The sequence below is a fragment of the Clupea harengus genome, chromosome 8 (genome assembly GCF_900700415.2).
Source record: "Clupea harengus chromosome 8, Ch_v2.0.2, whole genome shotgun sequence".
Lineage (NCBI taxonomy): Eukaryota > Metazoa > Chordata > Actinopteri > Clupeiformes > Clupeidae > Clupea > Clupea harengus.
Genome location: NC_045159.1, coordinates 6,165,655 through 6,181,756, shown reverse-complemented (window position 1 = coordinate 6,181,756; position 16,102 = coordinate 6,165,655). Strand labels below are relative to the sequence as shown.

The 16,102-nt window shown below is 45.7% G+C and overlaps 1 protein-coding gene across 1 annotated transcript; it reads right to left on the bottom strand.

Annotated features, from left to right (window-relative positions):
* Positions 1–4,403: 4,403 nt before the first annotated feature.
* bscl2 (BSCL2 lipid droplet biogenesis associated, seipin) lies at positions 4,404–15,202 on the bottom strand. Its single transcript, XM_031571622.2, has 11 exons — positions 15,000–15,202; positions 13,913–14,367; positions 12,837–12,918; positions 11,790–11,933; positions 10,490–10,624; positions 8,716–8,813; positions 7,671–7,812; positions 7,483–7,561; positions 6,769–6,849; positions 6,603–6,668; positions 4,404–6,424 (listed from the first exon to the last, which is right to left on the bottom strand). Exons 2-11 carry the CDS (start codon positions 14,224–14,226, stop codon positions 6,249–6,251), a joined length of 1,317 nt encoding a protein of 438 aa, XP_031427482.1. The 5' UTR covers positions 14,227–14,367; positions 15,000–15,202; the 3' UTR covers positions 4,404–6,248.
* Positions 15,203–16,102: the final 900 nt, after the last annotated feature.

Here is a 16,102-nt window from a genome sequence, read left to right as displayed (position 1 = left end):
TGTGCATGTGTAAGTGGGAGTCCAATTTTTCATGTGTGTGTATGCCATTCTGTGTGTTTGTGTGTATATGGCATTGGAGACCGGAGACTAATAAAGCTCCCATGTTTTCTGTGTGTGTGAGTGCGAGTGTGTGTGTTTGTGTTGAGTGAGGGATTATGGGATAGTGGTGGACTACCCAAGCCAATGTACTGCCCGCAGAATGTATGCAAGGAAGAGAGAGAAGGAGAGAGAGAGAGAAGGAGAGGAGGAGGAGAGAGTGGGAACGACAGACAAGGGAGATACAGAGAGAGAGAGAAAGTGAGAGAGGCACACTACCCTCAGTCCGTTTGTGTGAGTGTGTGTGTGTGAGAGAGAGAGAGCGAGAGAGAGAAAGAGAGAAAGAGAGAGGCAGACTGTGATTATCATTACAGGCCTCCCAACACCACTGCCCTCACAGCAGAGAGGAGAGAGAGAAACAGCAACATACTTTACCTCTACTCTTAGTCCCTGTGTGTGTGTGTGTGGTGTGTGTGTTTGGTGTGTGTGTGTGTGGGGGGGCTGTGGCTACTGCTATGTCTATGGCTGTGGATGGGGCCTAAAACGTGCAGCTGGAGGCCCCTAATTTAGCCCCTCTTCCCCCCTCACCCAACCCCAACTGAGACTCTCTGTTGGCACAATGACTGCCTGACCAAGAGACAGCTGCCACCACAGCCACACGCCTTCGACTGCTCTAACCGCCTATTATGGATTTAGCGTTAGGCAGTTAGGTTACTTTGATCAGTGTTTTATAAGGACATAGAGTCTATTCTCTCTCTCTCACACACACACACACACACACACACACACACACACACACACACACACACACATACACACACACACACACACACACACACACACACACACACACACACACACACACACACACACACACACAAACACACACACACACTTTAGTTGTTTACTTTAGCATGTATTTATAACTTTTATGCAAATGTGTTTAGGCTGCTGCGTGTAATAGACTTACGGTTTAATTCCCTTACTGACTGTAATGCCTTCCACTCTCTGTGACTTAATCTTGATGCGTGACGTAGTGTTGTGTTGTCTCACGGTGTGGCTTGTGACATGTTTCACCTCCCTTGGGCCACATCAACGCATGAAAGGGACACATTCTCTGAGGTTGAGTTCAAACATTCACTACTTGATCCGCAGTCATATGAAACTCTGTAAATCCATCTCTGAAAATCAAAGGCAGGTGGCCTGAAACACTGTAGAGTGAGATGATGCGACCTGAGTGAGTGTGTGTGTGTGTGTGTGTGTGTGTGTGTGTGTGTGCGCTTTGCTGCACAGATAGTTTTTGTTGCATAATGAGAGAGAGCATGGGGTGGGATGGTGGCCTCTTATCAGTTTAGCATGATGTGTGTGTGTGTGTGTGTGTAAGTTGGGTTTGGTGGGGGTAATTACTGTAGGCTTTCAGAAACAGATGGTGTGTGTCGAGGGGTCCTGCTCGACAGGGGGGTTGATGTAACCACGGAGCCACAGCTGGCCTCATCAAGATAGGGGACATTTCATTAAGAGCTTGTGCGCGTGCGCACGCACGCACACACAAACACACACACACACACACACACACACACAATCTGAACCCGGGAAAGTCTTAGATGTTGTGATGCTAGGCTAGTTCATGACTGTAAGCTTCATCCCATCTCTGCATTACCAAGTGCCCCTAAAACATAACTCTTCAGCAGTCGGCTATGTTTCCATCCCTTCTCAGGTAGGCCTATACAATGCATTAGCTGAGCTGGAGCATCCGCTGTTCTTCTCAGGCACTCTCTAAATTCTCTAAAAATGAAGTGGTCTTCTACTCTCAGAAATAGAAATGCAATGGTAAGAACTTCCCATGCCAATATAATAAAGATGCGCATAGGAGAAATAGTGGTATCGAAGCGCTAATTGAAGCGTCTACAAAACAAAGGATGAGTCATTCATTTGTGTGTGGAGGGGAGAATCAGTGGTTTTGACGCACCATAGAAAAACATGGATACAATGCACTGCTAGTAAGCTAGCAGGCTAAATTAGACTCTAGCAGGTAATTATGAGTGTGAGGAAACTGACTAGTTTATCGCACACTGAGAGAGACAGAGCAGCTGATCTAAGATTGTTCTACTACATCAAAGGTTATTTCAGGTCATGGTGATCCAAAGCCAATAGGCAGGTACACTGGAAGTGATTAACTTAATTTTTTAAGGAAGGTAGCTGGACAGCCATGGAGTTTCATCACTGATTTCTGTCATTTTGCATTTGTGTTTGAATATGTATATGAACACACACACACACACACACACACACACACACACACACACACACACACACACACACACACACACACACACACACACACACACACACACATACACACAAGCACACACAAGCACAGACAAGCACACACACACACACAAATCCTCACCTGACAAATACTAGTCATTAACACACATGCACATGGTCACCAGCAGAGTTCCTAATGAAATAAATGTCCAGCGCTGTGTCTGCTCCATGCTGCCTAGTGCAATGCATGCTGGGGGGTTGAGGGGTACAGAGCCGGTAATCTGAGTGGTGGCAGGTTAAGACCATTAGAAGAGCAGACGGCACAGACATCTGTGCTGAGCTGGTCTAAGCTAATCACAGGACAGGCAGAGAGGGGGAGGAGGAGGAGAAGGAGGGGGAGGAGAGTGTCTGAGAGAGAGAGAGAGGGGGTCAGAGAGGGTGAGGGTGTGTGTGAGAGAGAGAGAGTCTGAAAAAGAGAGGGTGAGGGTGTGTGTGTGAGAGAGAGAGGGTATGGCATGGAGAGAGAGAGAGAAATAGAGTGAGAATGGCAACAGGAAGTGAGAGGTTAAAGTAAAGAGAAAAGATGAAAAGAAACAGCAATTAAATGATGAATAGGAGAGGGGTAGAGAACAAGACAAGAGATGAGAGAAACATAAGGAGAGACAGGAACCATGAAGAAAGAAAGGATTCATGATTAAATGCAAAAAGAGAAAGAGAGTGTGAAAGACTAAGGCGGGGGATGGGTAGAATGGGGAGAAGAGGGGACCCCCCCCCCCCCCCCATTTAAAAGCCCCAGCTGATGCGGTGACCCTGTGACCTGTATCTGAATGGAAGAGAGCTTTACGCGGCGTTAGACAGACACCTGCCTCCGAATCTGACACACACCTGTCTGAGACGCTGACAGAGACACACTGAATGAGATAAACACACTCTCATCTTCACAAAAGCAAACAGAATGAACAGCCACTACATCTTGCTTGCACACAAAGACACTGCATATAGCATGTCACAGACACACAGACACAGACACAGACACAGACACAGACACAGAGACACACACACACACACACACACACACACACAGAGAGAGAGAAACATGAGTCTGTGTGAGCCAGCAGCAGCTCTTCTGTTGTGCTTAGTGTCAGAAGGGAACAGCCTAATCAGAACCCTAACACAGCTTCTGCAAAACAAGACCAGACACACACACACACAGGTCCATCGCAAAGACAAGGACACACACAAGCACACACACAGACTACACTTGCACAAAGACAAGGCCAGAGACAAACACATATACACAGACCCCGTACAGAAGTAAGGCCAGAGACATGGGACACGTATCACTCATAGATGGGACACACATACACATGGAGTGAGTGTGGACACACACACTCACACACACAAATGGAGTGAGTGTTGACACACACATACACACACTGTAAAAATCTAGGTAGAGGGGAAAGAGAGATACTGTCAAACACACACACACACACACACAAATACTGTACAAACACACATAGCCCAAATACTGTGTCTGACTTCAACTAGGTCAGTGCAAGTGCCGTCATTACTCTCTTCAGTGTTTCCGTTCTTATGTGTGTGCATATGTGGACCATGCCATTCATATATAAAATAGTTTGTGGACTGGTAAGTATGTGTGTGTGTGTGTGTGTGTGTGATTGTGTGTGTGTGCCCAAACCCAGATACAGATCCTCTAACTTAGATCTCTCCTCTACACAACAAAGACTAGGCAGGCCTGTGTTTGTCTGGCCAGGAGATGCCGGGCAAAGCTGCAGAAAGTAAATATAGACACCACGTACTGGTGTGTGGAGACTCTAAACCCAAACTGACACAATGGGTCCCCCTTGTGGTGACACTGAGAAAGGGCGGCACATCAGTGCGCTGAAATCTTGAGACTTGTATCTAAAGCTGTACGTCACACGCAAAGATTGGTCTTATGAACAGACAACTTGTGCAGCAGGAAACTCAGACTTTGCTGCTCATCATTTAAAAAATGTGTAGCGTTTAGTCTTTATTTTTAAAAAGATTAAAAATACTTAGCGTCTTAGCTGGACATGTAGAATAAAATGAACAACACATTTTCAGGTACATATTGCAACAGCTTTTATTAAGGCTTAAATATCACATTAATAGTTAGATATTGGGTCACCTGTTAGAGGAATGTACATATGATTCCACTACAGCCCAAATAAAGGTAAGGTGGCAACGGCAAACACCACTTAACACGGTTGTCTGGACTCCGCATATATTATGTCAGAAAAAAAAATGGAAATCTTTCACTGGGAGAAATCTTCACTTCAAAGGACTTCAAAATTAGGAGCAACTGCCATTCCAGTTCCAGCGATCTTCAACTAATTTCCTTCATTCACTTTCTCAGAAACTCGTAGTTTTGTTATGTCAACACACACGTTTCCTGTTTAAATAACATAGCACCTACTTTGCTAAAAACAAATACAACTCTTACAGTAAAATCTCTGGATATGGCCATTTCAACCTTCGTTAAACAATGTTTCGGAACGTTGGGCTGTTTAAAATAAAATAATTGAAATCAAAGCTAAAGCAGTAGATCTAAAATGACACTTGATACTATAACATTCCCATTGTGCCAAAGGTCAGCTACAAAGCGATGTTGATGACCCATGATGCACCTGGGTCTTTGACCAATCATAGAAGCAAAGTGATGTCAGTTTACTTTTTCAGATACACCTTGCAATAGCTTTTATTAAGGCTTAAATAACATACATACTTAGATATTGGGTAACCTGTTAGAGTAATGTACAACTGATTCCACTACAGCCCAAAGAAAGGTGAGGTGAGGTGGCAACGGCAAACACCACTCAACCACTTGTCTGGACTGCGCATATATGAGGTCAGAAAAAAAGAAATTGGAAATATTTGACTGGGAGAAATCTTCACTTCAAAATAACATTAAGAGCAACAGAGTGCCACCATTTCAGTTCCAGCAATCTTCAACTAATTTCGTTCATTCGCCTTCTCAGAAACTCATAGTTTTTTTTATGTCAACACACAATATACTAGAACATTCCCATTGTGCCACAGGACTGCTGCAGAGCGGATGCTGATGACCTATGATGCATCTGGGTCTTTGACCAATCATAGAAGCAGAGTGATGTCCGCACAGAGCTATGGACCAGTACTCACTTAAGGAAGGTAAGGAAGCATAACGCACAACAAGCTGGAAGAACTCCTATCACTTCAGTCCAATTGGTGAATTTACGGTCAGTGTGTGTGTGTGCTTTGTGCATCCATAAAATGGTGTGTGTGTGCGCTTTGTGCATCTATAAAATGTTGTGTGTGTGTGTGTGTGTGTTTGTGCGTGTGTCTTTCTTAAGCTTCCCTATTACTGAGCATCTGTGGACTAACACCATCCTGGAGATGTAAGACAAACATCAAACCAACACAGACTAGCCTCCAGTGTAAGATCCTGCACATGGGTAGTACAGGGCATGAAGAGGGCTGAGCCCTCGACCACAGACAACATAATACCCCATGGGCTGAGGGTTTCAGAGTGAGGAACAACATAATACCCCACGGGCTGAGGGTTTAAGAGTGAGGTACGCTTGGTATTGACACATGACAATGGAACAGAAAGGTACAATATAGACAATAGTAATACAAGGAATGTGAGCAGGTAAATATATGAATGCTTGTGTGTGTGTGTGTGTGTGTGTGTGTGTGTGTGTGTGTGTGTGTGTGTGTAACAAACAGAGCTACATTCGTTTTAAGTGCTGTAAAACTGAGACATCTTGGTCTGTGTGGATACGTTAGGAATGCGTGTGTGTGTGTGCGTGTTACATTATGTATAAGTATGTAACTGCTTATCCATGTAACTGTGCCCTACATGCCTGTCTACAAGTCTGTGCATAGATGTGTGTGTGTGTGTGTGTGTGTGTGTGTGTGTGTCAGCGTCTCTGCCTCAGGCTGCAGTCGCTGCTGAGTGTGTGTTGTGTGTGTAGTGATGGAGGGGTCTCAGTGGCATCCGTAGAGGGGTCCGGCTCCACCTCGTTCACCTCCGTCTCCATCACCCTGGGAGCATCCAGCAACACTGCTTCCGACCAGTCTGATGGGGCCTGCACAACTATACACACACAATACAGGGTACATCAACATAGCGTGCACACACACACATTATACAGGGCATATCAATATAGCACACGTACACACACACACACACACATTAAACAGGGCATATCAATATAGCACACACACACACACACACACAAACAAACACACACACACACACACACACACACTACCTGTACTGTTGTCCTGTAGCACATCAGGTTGATTTAAAGAGCCAATCACAGCGGTTTCTAGTTCACCTACACAAAACACACACATATATTCACAGGTCATGCAGAGGTCACACAAAAATCCACCCTGTGCACCTCTACAGTGGTGACATCACAATGCTTCTCTTACCCTTTTTCAGTGCACTGCCTGTAGGCTGCAGTTCTTGTGTTGTGCCTGTAGAGGGCTCCCTTTCAGTGTCAGGCTTCTTAACTGAGAGGAATAAGATCTTGATGTTCATTATTCGTAGAAATTCATAAAATAAAATATAACCTTCCATAGTGGACACATAGATGGATACACATAGATAAACACAAGCAGTTAAGTAGCACTGTCAAGATAAAAGTCTTCCTCTTCTAGTGCTGTCAAACATCTGGAGTGAGTGCTCCATATGACACAGAGGCAAAGTATGCCTGCCTAAGGCAGTTTTAGTTTAATTTCAGTTCAATCAGAAATGCTGTGAAGTTCTGATAACATGGAAACTAATAAAAGCTATTCGATAGGAATTCAGTGACCTCCTTCATTGACCTCATTGAAATCCAGCTACATTTTTTGAGGCTTCAATGCTCTTCTACCCCCACAATATTAGGCTATGTGCTATTACAGAGAATACATTAAAAGCAATGGATGTGTGTGTGTGCACAAGTGTGTATCTATCTGTGTGTGTGGCTGTTTGTGGGTGCATCTGAATGTCTGTGTGTGTCTGTATGCTGGCACAAGTGTGTGTGTACACGTGTGTCCGTATGCTTGCACCAGCGTGTGTGTGCATGAGTGTCTGAGTGTGAGTGCGTGTGTGTGCTTGAGTGGGAGTGTGTGTCTGTGTGTACTATGGCCACACACACTCACTCTGCTGGCTGGTTGCTGACATGCGTTTGCGAGCCTCTTCTCTCCTCTGCTGCAAACGAGTGGCATCCCCCATCATCACCTGAAGCAAACAACCCAGTTATACACTTTCAAAATGACACACACACACACACACACACACACACACACTGGGGTTTGTTAGGAGAAGAAGAGATCTTAGCTGAGCTTACCCGGACCCTGACCTGCTCCGGGGGCCACAGCCCCCCCCAGATGATCTGCAGGTAGCCAAAGAGCACGGCCACGCTGAGGAACAAGAAGTTGCTGCCCACGCCCACCACAGCGGCGGTCAGAGGGAAGTTATACAGCAGGTACCTGTCGGAGGAGGAGAGAAAGAGAGGAGTGAGAGGAGGGAGAGGAGAGGGAGAAGAGGAGAGGAGAGTGGAGGAGAGGGAGAAGAGGAGAGGAGAGTGGAGGGGAGAGAGGAGGAGAGGGAGAAGAGGAGAGGAGAGTGGAGGGGAGAGGAGGAGAGGAGAGGAGACAGAGGAGAGGAGAGGAGAGGAGAATAAGAGAAGAGGGAGAAGAGGAGAATGGAGGGGAGAGAGGAGGGGAGGAGAGGAGAGGAGAGTGGAGGGGAGAGAGGAGGGGTGGAGGGGAGAGGAGAAGAGGGAGAAGATGAGAGGAGACAGAGAGGAGAGGAGAGTGGAGGGGAGAAGAGAAGAGGAGACAGATAGGAGGGGATATGGCTGAATGAATGAATGAACGGAACTGGTGATTAAAATACATTGGAAAAAAACTCTGCTCTTTTTGGTCCCGAGTGATATTCATGTATGTAATTGCTTCAAAGCCCCGGAGCTAGTTTCCACTACCACAGGAGAGAAGAGGAGAGGTGGAGAGAGAAGAGAGACAGATAGACAGACAGAAGAGAGGAGAGAAGGAGAGAAAGAGGTCAAGAGAGAGAGAGAACGAATAGGGGGGGGGGGGGGGGGGGTTGAAGAGAAAAAGCAGTGAACTAAATTCTAGTGACTATGAAAGCAAAGTTTCTGAGTGAGAGAGATCGAGAGCGAGAAAGAGAGAGAGAGAGTGAGAGAGAGAAAGAGAGAGAGAGAGAGCTGAGAGTGTGAGGAGGGCAGGGGAGACAGATGTGGAGTGATAATGAGGTATGGGAGAGGTTGATCCTGAGCTCAGCTGAGCTGGGTTGAGTGACTGATGGGTGTGTGTGTGTGTGTGTGCGTGTGTGCGTGTGTGTGTGTGTGTGTGTGTGTATCTGTTGTGTACCTGATGCCAGTGAAGTAGGCATGGATCCTGAGCTGGGCAGAGTACACCTGCACCTTGCGGGACTGGATCTCAATCACTGCACCCACAGCAGGCTGGTACTGTATTACAGACACACACACACACACGCACACGCACACGAACACGCACACGCACACGCACACACACACACACAAGAGGTTTTACTCAATCACATCTACTTACAACAGGTTGGCACTGTAACACACACACACACACACACATTTACAACATCTGACACATTCATCACACACACGTATTGAAAGTGACTTCTGTATGGACCCAGAGTTAGACCCAGCATGGTCAATCCTGACGTTTTTCTGCATATTTCAGCAAGGACTGGGCTCCTCACTAAAAGCCACTTCCAAGCATCTCACAGTTGCCCCACACTTCCTCTCCTTCCAGGAAAAACATCAAGCATGGCTATACTGTGGGGCCAATGGGAAACAAGCTGGCAAGGCCACCTTATACTGTAGGGCCAATGGGGAAACAAGCTGGCAAGGCCACCTTATACTGTGGAGCCAATGGGAAACAAGCTGGCAAGGCCACCTTATACTGTGGAGCCAATGGGAAACAAGCTGGCAAGGCCATCTTATACTGTGGGGCCAATGGGAAATAAGCTTGCAAGGCCACCTTATACTGTGGGGCCAATGGGAAATAAGCTTGCAAGGCCACCTTATACTGTGGGGCCAATGGGAAACAAGCTGGCAAGCTGTTGACTAACGTCTGACGCTGTTAATGAAGTGTGGCCCTGCCCATCAAACCTGTAGAGCCGTAGTCATGGCGCAATTCACCAAAGATTTACACACTTATTTGAATGAGATCCACCTTATCTCCAGGGGCTGGACACTGGTTGCTTGTGTGTTCAGAAAGTGGCTTAAGAAGGCAAACAGCCTGGAATGCTACGCCATCAAAGCCATCTACTGCAGCAGACGAAGACACACATGAGAGCGTGAGAGGAGGATTGCCCATGAAATCAGCTGAAACAGGAACCGATCTGAATTAGGGCCTGATCGCCTTCAGCTGAACCAGTGGGTTTGAGGAGAGGATACAGTCTACTACGCTCGCTCCTCGAACCATCACGAGTGAAGGAACCTGAAGAGGAGATTCATGGAATCACACAGTGAAGTGAAAGTGTGCTTCAGAGAAACCAAGAGGAGGAAAAGTTTAAGAGGGGCAGAAGTTATCAGTACGTCTCTCCACTACATGATTGAAAATAGAGACAATCATGAGACCGGCAGCAGCTTGTGTTCATCTCCTGAGGGCGTGTGTGTGTGTGTGTGTGTGTGTGTGTGTGTGTGTGTGTGTGTGTGTGTGTGTGTGTGTGTGTGTGTGTGTGTGTGTGTGTGTGTGTGTGTGTGTGTGTATGTATGTGTGTGTGTGTGTGTGTATGTGTGTGTGTGCGTGTGTGCACGTGTGTAGATGGGGTGAGGGGAAGGTTTCAGATAATGTGTGAAATGTGAAATTCTCAATCTGTGTCACAGTAGGAGACAGAAGCGCGCACACACACACACACACACACACACACACACACACACACACACACACACACACACACACACACTTCAAGACAGTCAAACACCAAAATGTGAAGTAACAAACACAAGGGCAGACCCACAAGCTAAGACGCACACGCACACACACACACAAACAGATCATGAGAAACTGAGACACTACTGCAGACACACTGAACCCCAAGCATAAGACCGCATAAGACAGACGTGCACGCACACACAAACACACACACACACACACACACCGAGTTGTCCTTGTAGTCTGCATAGAGCTCGACCTCCAGGTTCTGTTTCTGCTCGGAGACTCCGGCCAGCAGCAGAGGGGAGAAGGCCAGCGTGCTCAGAGTGTGCAGCAGGCTCGAACGGTAGTGCAGCATGGCCTGATGGGAAACAGGAAGTCACACAAACAACCTACATCATCACAGATTGCATGACAAGGCATATGATACAATTCTATCAAACAGGAGGGAGTCACATAGTTTTTCTGATTAAATAGGTAATTATAAGGTATGTTCTGTAGTAACAAATGTCGATGTGGCTTCATTGCCATTTGACCACACCAAAAAAGGTTAGAGAGGTTCAAGCAGCAATCCATTACATGAGGAATCATTTGAGCTCTACGGGCAACCAACCAACCAACCAACCTGTATGCGGGAGGAGGTGGTGTGTGTTCAAATTAAAAAGTTAAATAATAAAAAAATAAAGTATGAAATCAGATAAGTGAGAGAGGGGAGTCAGGAGCGACAGACTTAATAATAATCAAATATATAAATAAAGTAAAATAATAATACAAAAAAACTAATAAAGTGAAGTATGAAATCAGATAAGTGAGAGAGGGGAGTCAGGGGTGACAGACTTGTGAGTGCGCGCGGGATCACTAGCCAGTGAGTCACTGCTGTCTGTGTCAGTGATTTGAACACACTGAAAGAAAGCCTTGTTTTTAATTAACTCTTTCTCTCTCTATCTTCTCAGAATACATGTCTGTGGAAATGCATAGCTATGCACTGTGGTTTGTGTGGAGTCCCTAGCCTTACCTCACTGACCTAGTCAGCATCACAAGACTGGGAACACATTGGAGGGGGGGGCAGAGGCAGAAGAAAGGCATAAAGCAAGAAAGAAAAAAAAGAAGTAAGAAAGAGATGAGGACAGACAAAAAGGAGACAGGGAGAAAGAGGAAAGAAAGGGACCGTGAATTTAAAGAGGGAAACAATAAAGAAAGAAATCGGGAGACAAACCAATAGAGAGATGCAAAAAAATTAAGAAATGAAGAAAAAGCACACAAGGAAAGAGAGAGACAGAGATATGGAGAGAGAGAGAGAGAGAGAGAGGCCAAGAGATAGAGAGACAGAGAGAGACAGTGACAGAGAGATGGAGAGAGAGAGACAGAGAGGTGGAACGAGAGAGAGACAGTGACAGAGAGAGATAGAGAGGCAGAGAGATGAAGAGACAGAGAGACAGTGACAGAGCAATGGAGAGAGAGAGAGGCAGAGAGATGGAGCGAGAGACAGAGAGATGGAGCGAGAGAGAGAGACACTTGTCACTCACAGAGCGAGCGACAGAAGCGGTGGTGTGTCCGTCTTTGCTGTAGCAGAACATCTTGACCATGAACATGCCAAGCTGCTCATTCACAGGAGACTCGGGCATCTCCAGGTCCAGAGACACTTGATACGGCTGACCAGGAATCATCACCTGAGAGAGGGGGGGAGGGAAGACAAAAAGAGAGAGAGAGTTAGAGATCGTCGAAGGATGGATGGATAGAGGGAGGGAAAGGGTGAGAAGGTCGGGTAGAAGATAAAATGAAATACATTGAAAGACAGAGGTAGAAAATAGTATAGATTAGAAAGAACAGTAGAAAAGGAGACATCACAAATCAGTTAAAAAACACTCAGAGAGAGAGAGAGACGGTGTAAATGAAAGAGAAAGTAAAGAATGAAAGAGAAAGAGTGGCAAGACGACAGAACACAGCCAGACGAAGAGAACCAGAGTATGGGAGCAAACAAAGCACTGACAAACAAACAGTTCACCATCACTCCCCTGCCATAAGATTACATTAGTAGCACACTGGGACATGAGATAACCTTTCCAAACAGACTGCACCCTTCCTCACGTCTCAGGAGGGTGTGGCTCTGCCCCAAATCTGTCCAAAGGATCAGTCTCTGCTAGCACATACCAGACCCACCCATTAGCCACAGTACCCTCTCCACTGCCTGTCTATACACTGCCTGTCCAAAAACTGCCACTTCAGGTGCGACTTGCTGGGTACATTAAAGCTCCCACGAAAATCAACACCTCCATCCATTCATATATCCATCCATTCATCCATTCATATATCCATCCATTCATACATTCATACATACATCCATTCATACATTCATACATCCATTCATCCATTCATATATCCATCCATTCATACATTCATACATCCATCCATTCATATATCCATCCATTCATAAATCCATCCATTCATATATCCATCCATTCATATATCCATCCATTCATATATCCATCCATCCATCCATTCACATATCCAAATGCACATATGAAGGGGAGCCAACTGTGGGCTGTCTGTTTGGTGAGACCCTCATAACTCACCTGGTCTTTGCCATTCTTCAGCAGAGAGATGTTAGCCATGGGGAAGGAGCAGAGCGCTGACTCAGAGGACTCACAGTCTGTCCTGCAGGGGTGTGGGGGTAAGAACAGGGGAGAAGCACGTTTCATCACATCTCTTTCATCACCAGTCAAAATCCCTCTGTGTTTTGCGATATTATAACTGGTAAAGAAAGGTGCTGACGACACCAAGGGTACGAGACCCAGGCAGCTCGCACACCTATGGAAAGAAATGTATGTCTGTACAACACTGCAAGTCACTGTGAATGGAAACGTCTGCTAAAATAAATGAATGTGAATGTCAGTGATACAGGGGGCAGATCTGGCATTAATCTGTTAGTCCACAGCCAGGAGCCAATTCAGTGTCTGACCAAAGAGATTATTACACATTCGTAACGATAGGACATTTTAAAACATTACACAGAAGAGTTAAAAAAAACAATTCTGAGAACAAGATTGTGTATACTGTACAAAACATAATTACAGCTTAAACAGGTTTGAAAAAGGATCATAGGTTTGAGAAGTTCAGGAACCATAGAGAAAGATGGACAGGCAGAACTACGGCCCTCTGAACGCTTCCCTGAGTGCACCTGTGTAACAAAAGATCTCTGCCTGCACCATAACCCAGAAACTCAGTCGAATCTCCAAAGCTCAGAGAAGCCAGATCAGCTGTGGGGGCCCAAAAAAGGCTGACAATGTATTTGTAACTTCCTGCTTTATTGTCTCGTGCTGTGCATAATGTCATCTGTGATCTGAGGGCAATTTTGGCCATCTGACAGCCTCTGCATTAACAGCCGGCCACTATTCAAACTAAGCTTGATTACAAGAACTTTGCCATTGGATAAGGTTTACAGAACTATGTCTATTTGAGTTCTTAGACTATTACATAATACAAGATGAGAAACAATGGGTGCGTATGTTCTTACCTGTAATAGAGATAGCGTAGATAAGTGGAGCATAACTGACTGAGGGCATGTATGAGTAGTAAAAGCTGCCTTAGAAGAAGATATATACCCAGTGTGTGTGTGTGTGTGTGTGTGTGTGTGTGTGTGTTTCCTTACCTGTAGTACAGATGCACAGGTGTGGCATAGCTGACGGAGGGCATGTATGAGTAGTAGAAGCTGCCATAAAGGAAGATGGATACCCAGAGAAGCAGAAGCAGGGTACACAGCACCACCGCCACCTGCAGCAGCGTACGCCTTGCCCTCAGCAGTGTCACCGCGGCAACGTCCTGCAACCATAGCAACACGGGCCCCATCACGGCTCCCATAGTCTCCAAGCCGCTGTGCTCCGGTTGCGGACTCTTACGACTGCCGTCGCTACGCCGTGCCTTGGTTTCGACGGTAAACACCAGAGGCCTCTTCTCCGTCTGCATGTGAAACCGCCCCCTCACCTGTTTCGCGGGGCGGTCATGCACACACCTGAGCTGGTCTGGTCTGAGGACTGCAGACGTCTGTGTTAGTCAGAGACCACAGCCTGGAGTCCTGCAGCCACTTGCCTCATGCTACTGCCCTGCCTGTCAAAGGAAGCAGTTCAAGAGAGTTTCTGTGTGTCAAAGGGCCCTGACAAGAGTAAACAGTGCTGTACTCGCCTAGAGCAGAAAGAAGCTAGTAAGTCCAATACAGGGAAAAGAACCGCCGCTGAGGAAAGTTACTTTGAGATTTTACAGGCTTGGAGGAGCAGCTTTAAAACCCTGAGTGGAAACTCTGAATACAACGGTGACATTTAAAAAATGTCGATTTAGTGATGGCTTGGGGTGCTGTCACGGGATATCCAACACGACACAGCGAAAATCAGCATTTTACACAGACACGGAGGAAAAGGCACATGAACGACCAACTCTGAGCTTGCATGACTTTTCTAATTGTAGTTACAGGGCTACACAAAACACATCTTGTAGCACTGTAACAGAAACATGGACCACAGTCAAAATAAGTGCACTAGGAGATCTCAGTAATGAACAGAAAGAGAGGGTTGAATAGCTAGGTTAACATCTAACAACAACTAATGTATCGATATCTTAGCAAGCTAAATAACCTGCAGTAAATAAACATTTGGTGGGAATTTAGGTTGCTAGCTAGCTGCCTAGCTAACTAACTTAGCTGATTAGCTAAAGGAAATCTATGTGACAAATATCTTTAAACTCACCATTTCACATTTATCCTTTACCTCCTCAGGACATCTTGCAAATACATCGTTACAACTTGCTGACAAGTAAAAATACAGCTAAGATCCCTACAAACTACACTGAATGTGTCACAGTGCCTTGTTTTCAAAACGCTAGCAACAGAAACTACGGCAATCGAAAAGGACCAAGCAGAAGACACAACACTAGACTCCACCCACGCCGGCGCCTCTGAAAACAACGCATTTGCTGATTGCCCAGAACTGCAACTATCATCGTCAATATGTCTAGGTTTTGAAATAACATGTCACTTTAGGGAACATGATAGGCAAAAAGAGCAGTTGAATTGGCAAATAAATCACTTAGTCAGAAATCAGTTAGTCTTTTTGTTGAGTACAGGTGTCCGGTGAATTTCTTGATTTATTCATTTTTAAAGCCCTATTTGGTCAAATATGTAAGGAAAATGTTTGATTTATTTGTTCACAGAATTTTCTTTTTTCAAAGGCAGACTACTTTGTCAGGTTTACTTTCTCATAAAGAAACATTAAAATCTCTTAAATGTCAGACAGTTTCTTACTTCATCCTTTTCCTGTCATTCTCCTCTCTCTGAAATACCCTGACCTTGCCTCTGTCCTGGTCTTCCATTTCCTATCAGTCTGGTATTATCTGTACAAATCAGCGTCTCTGGAACCTGAGTGTGTCTGTGTGTGTGTGTGTGTGTGTGTGTGTGTGTGTGTGTGTGGTGATGACGGAGACTGAGGGAGATGGGAGGACTTGAAGTGAGATGAGGCAGGGTGAGGGGAGAGTGGGGTTACCATCTGAGGCGAATAATGTCGCGGCTGAAGAGGGGGCTTATAAGATCTCTGCCAAGGTGGGAGAGACCATTACAGCAAAATGATGCCATGGTGCTTGAAAGACAAAGAGGCTGAGACTGCAGCAGTTCCCATGGTAACAGGATACGGGAGGGGGGAGGGGGAATTGATGGGAATGACTAATGCAAGGCTGAAACCACAGCCAGTATGTAGCACTTACAGCTAGGGATTTTAAGTGCATCAATACACACACAAAGCGCCGGCGATTTTCACTTCAGTATCATTTGCTTACCCACATCTTATTGATTTCTTTT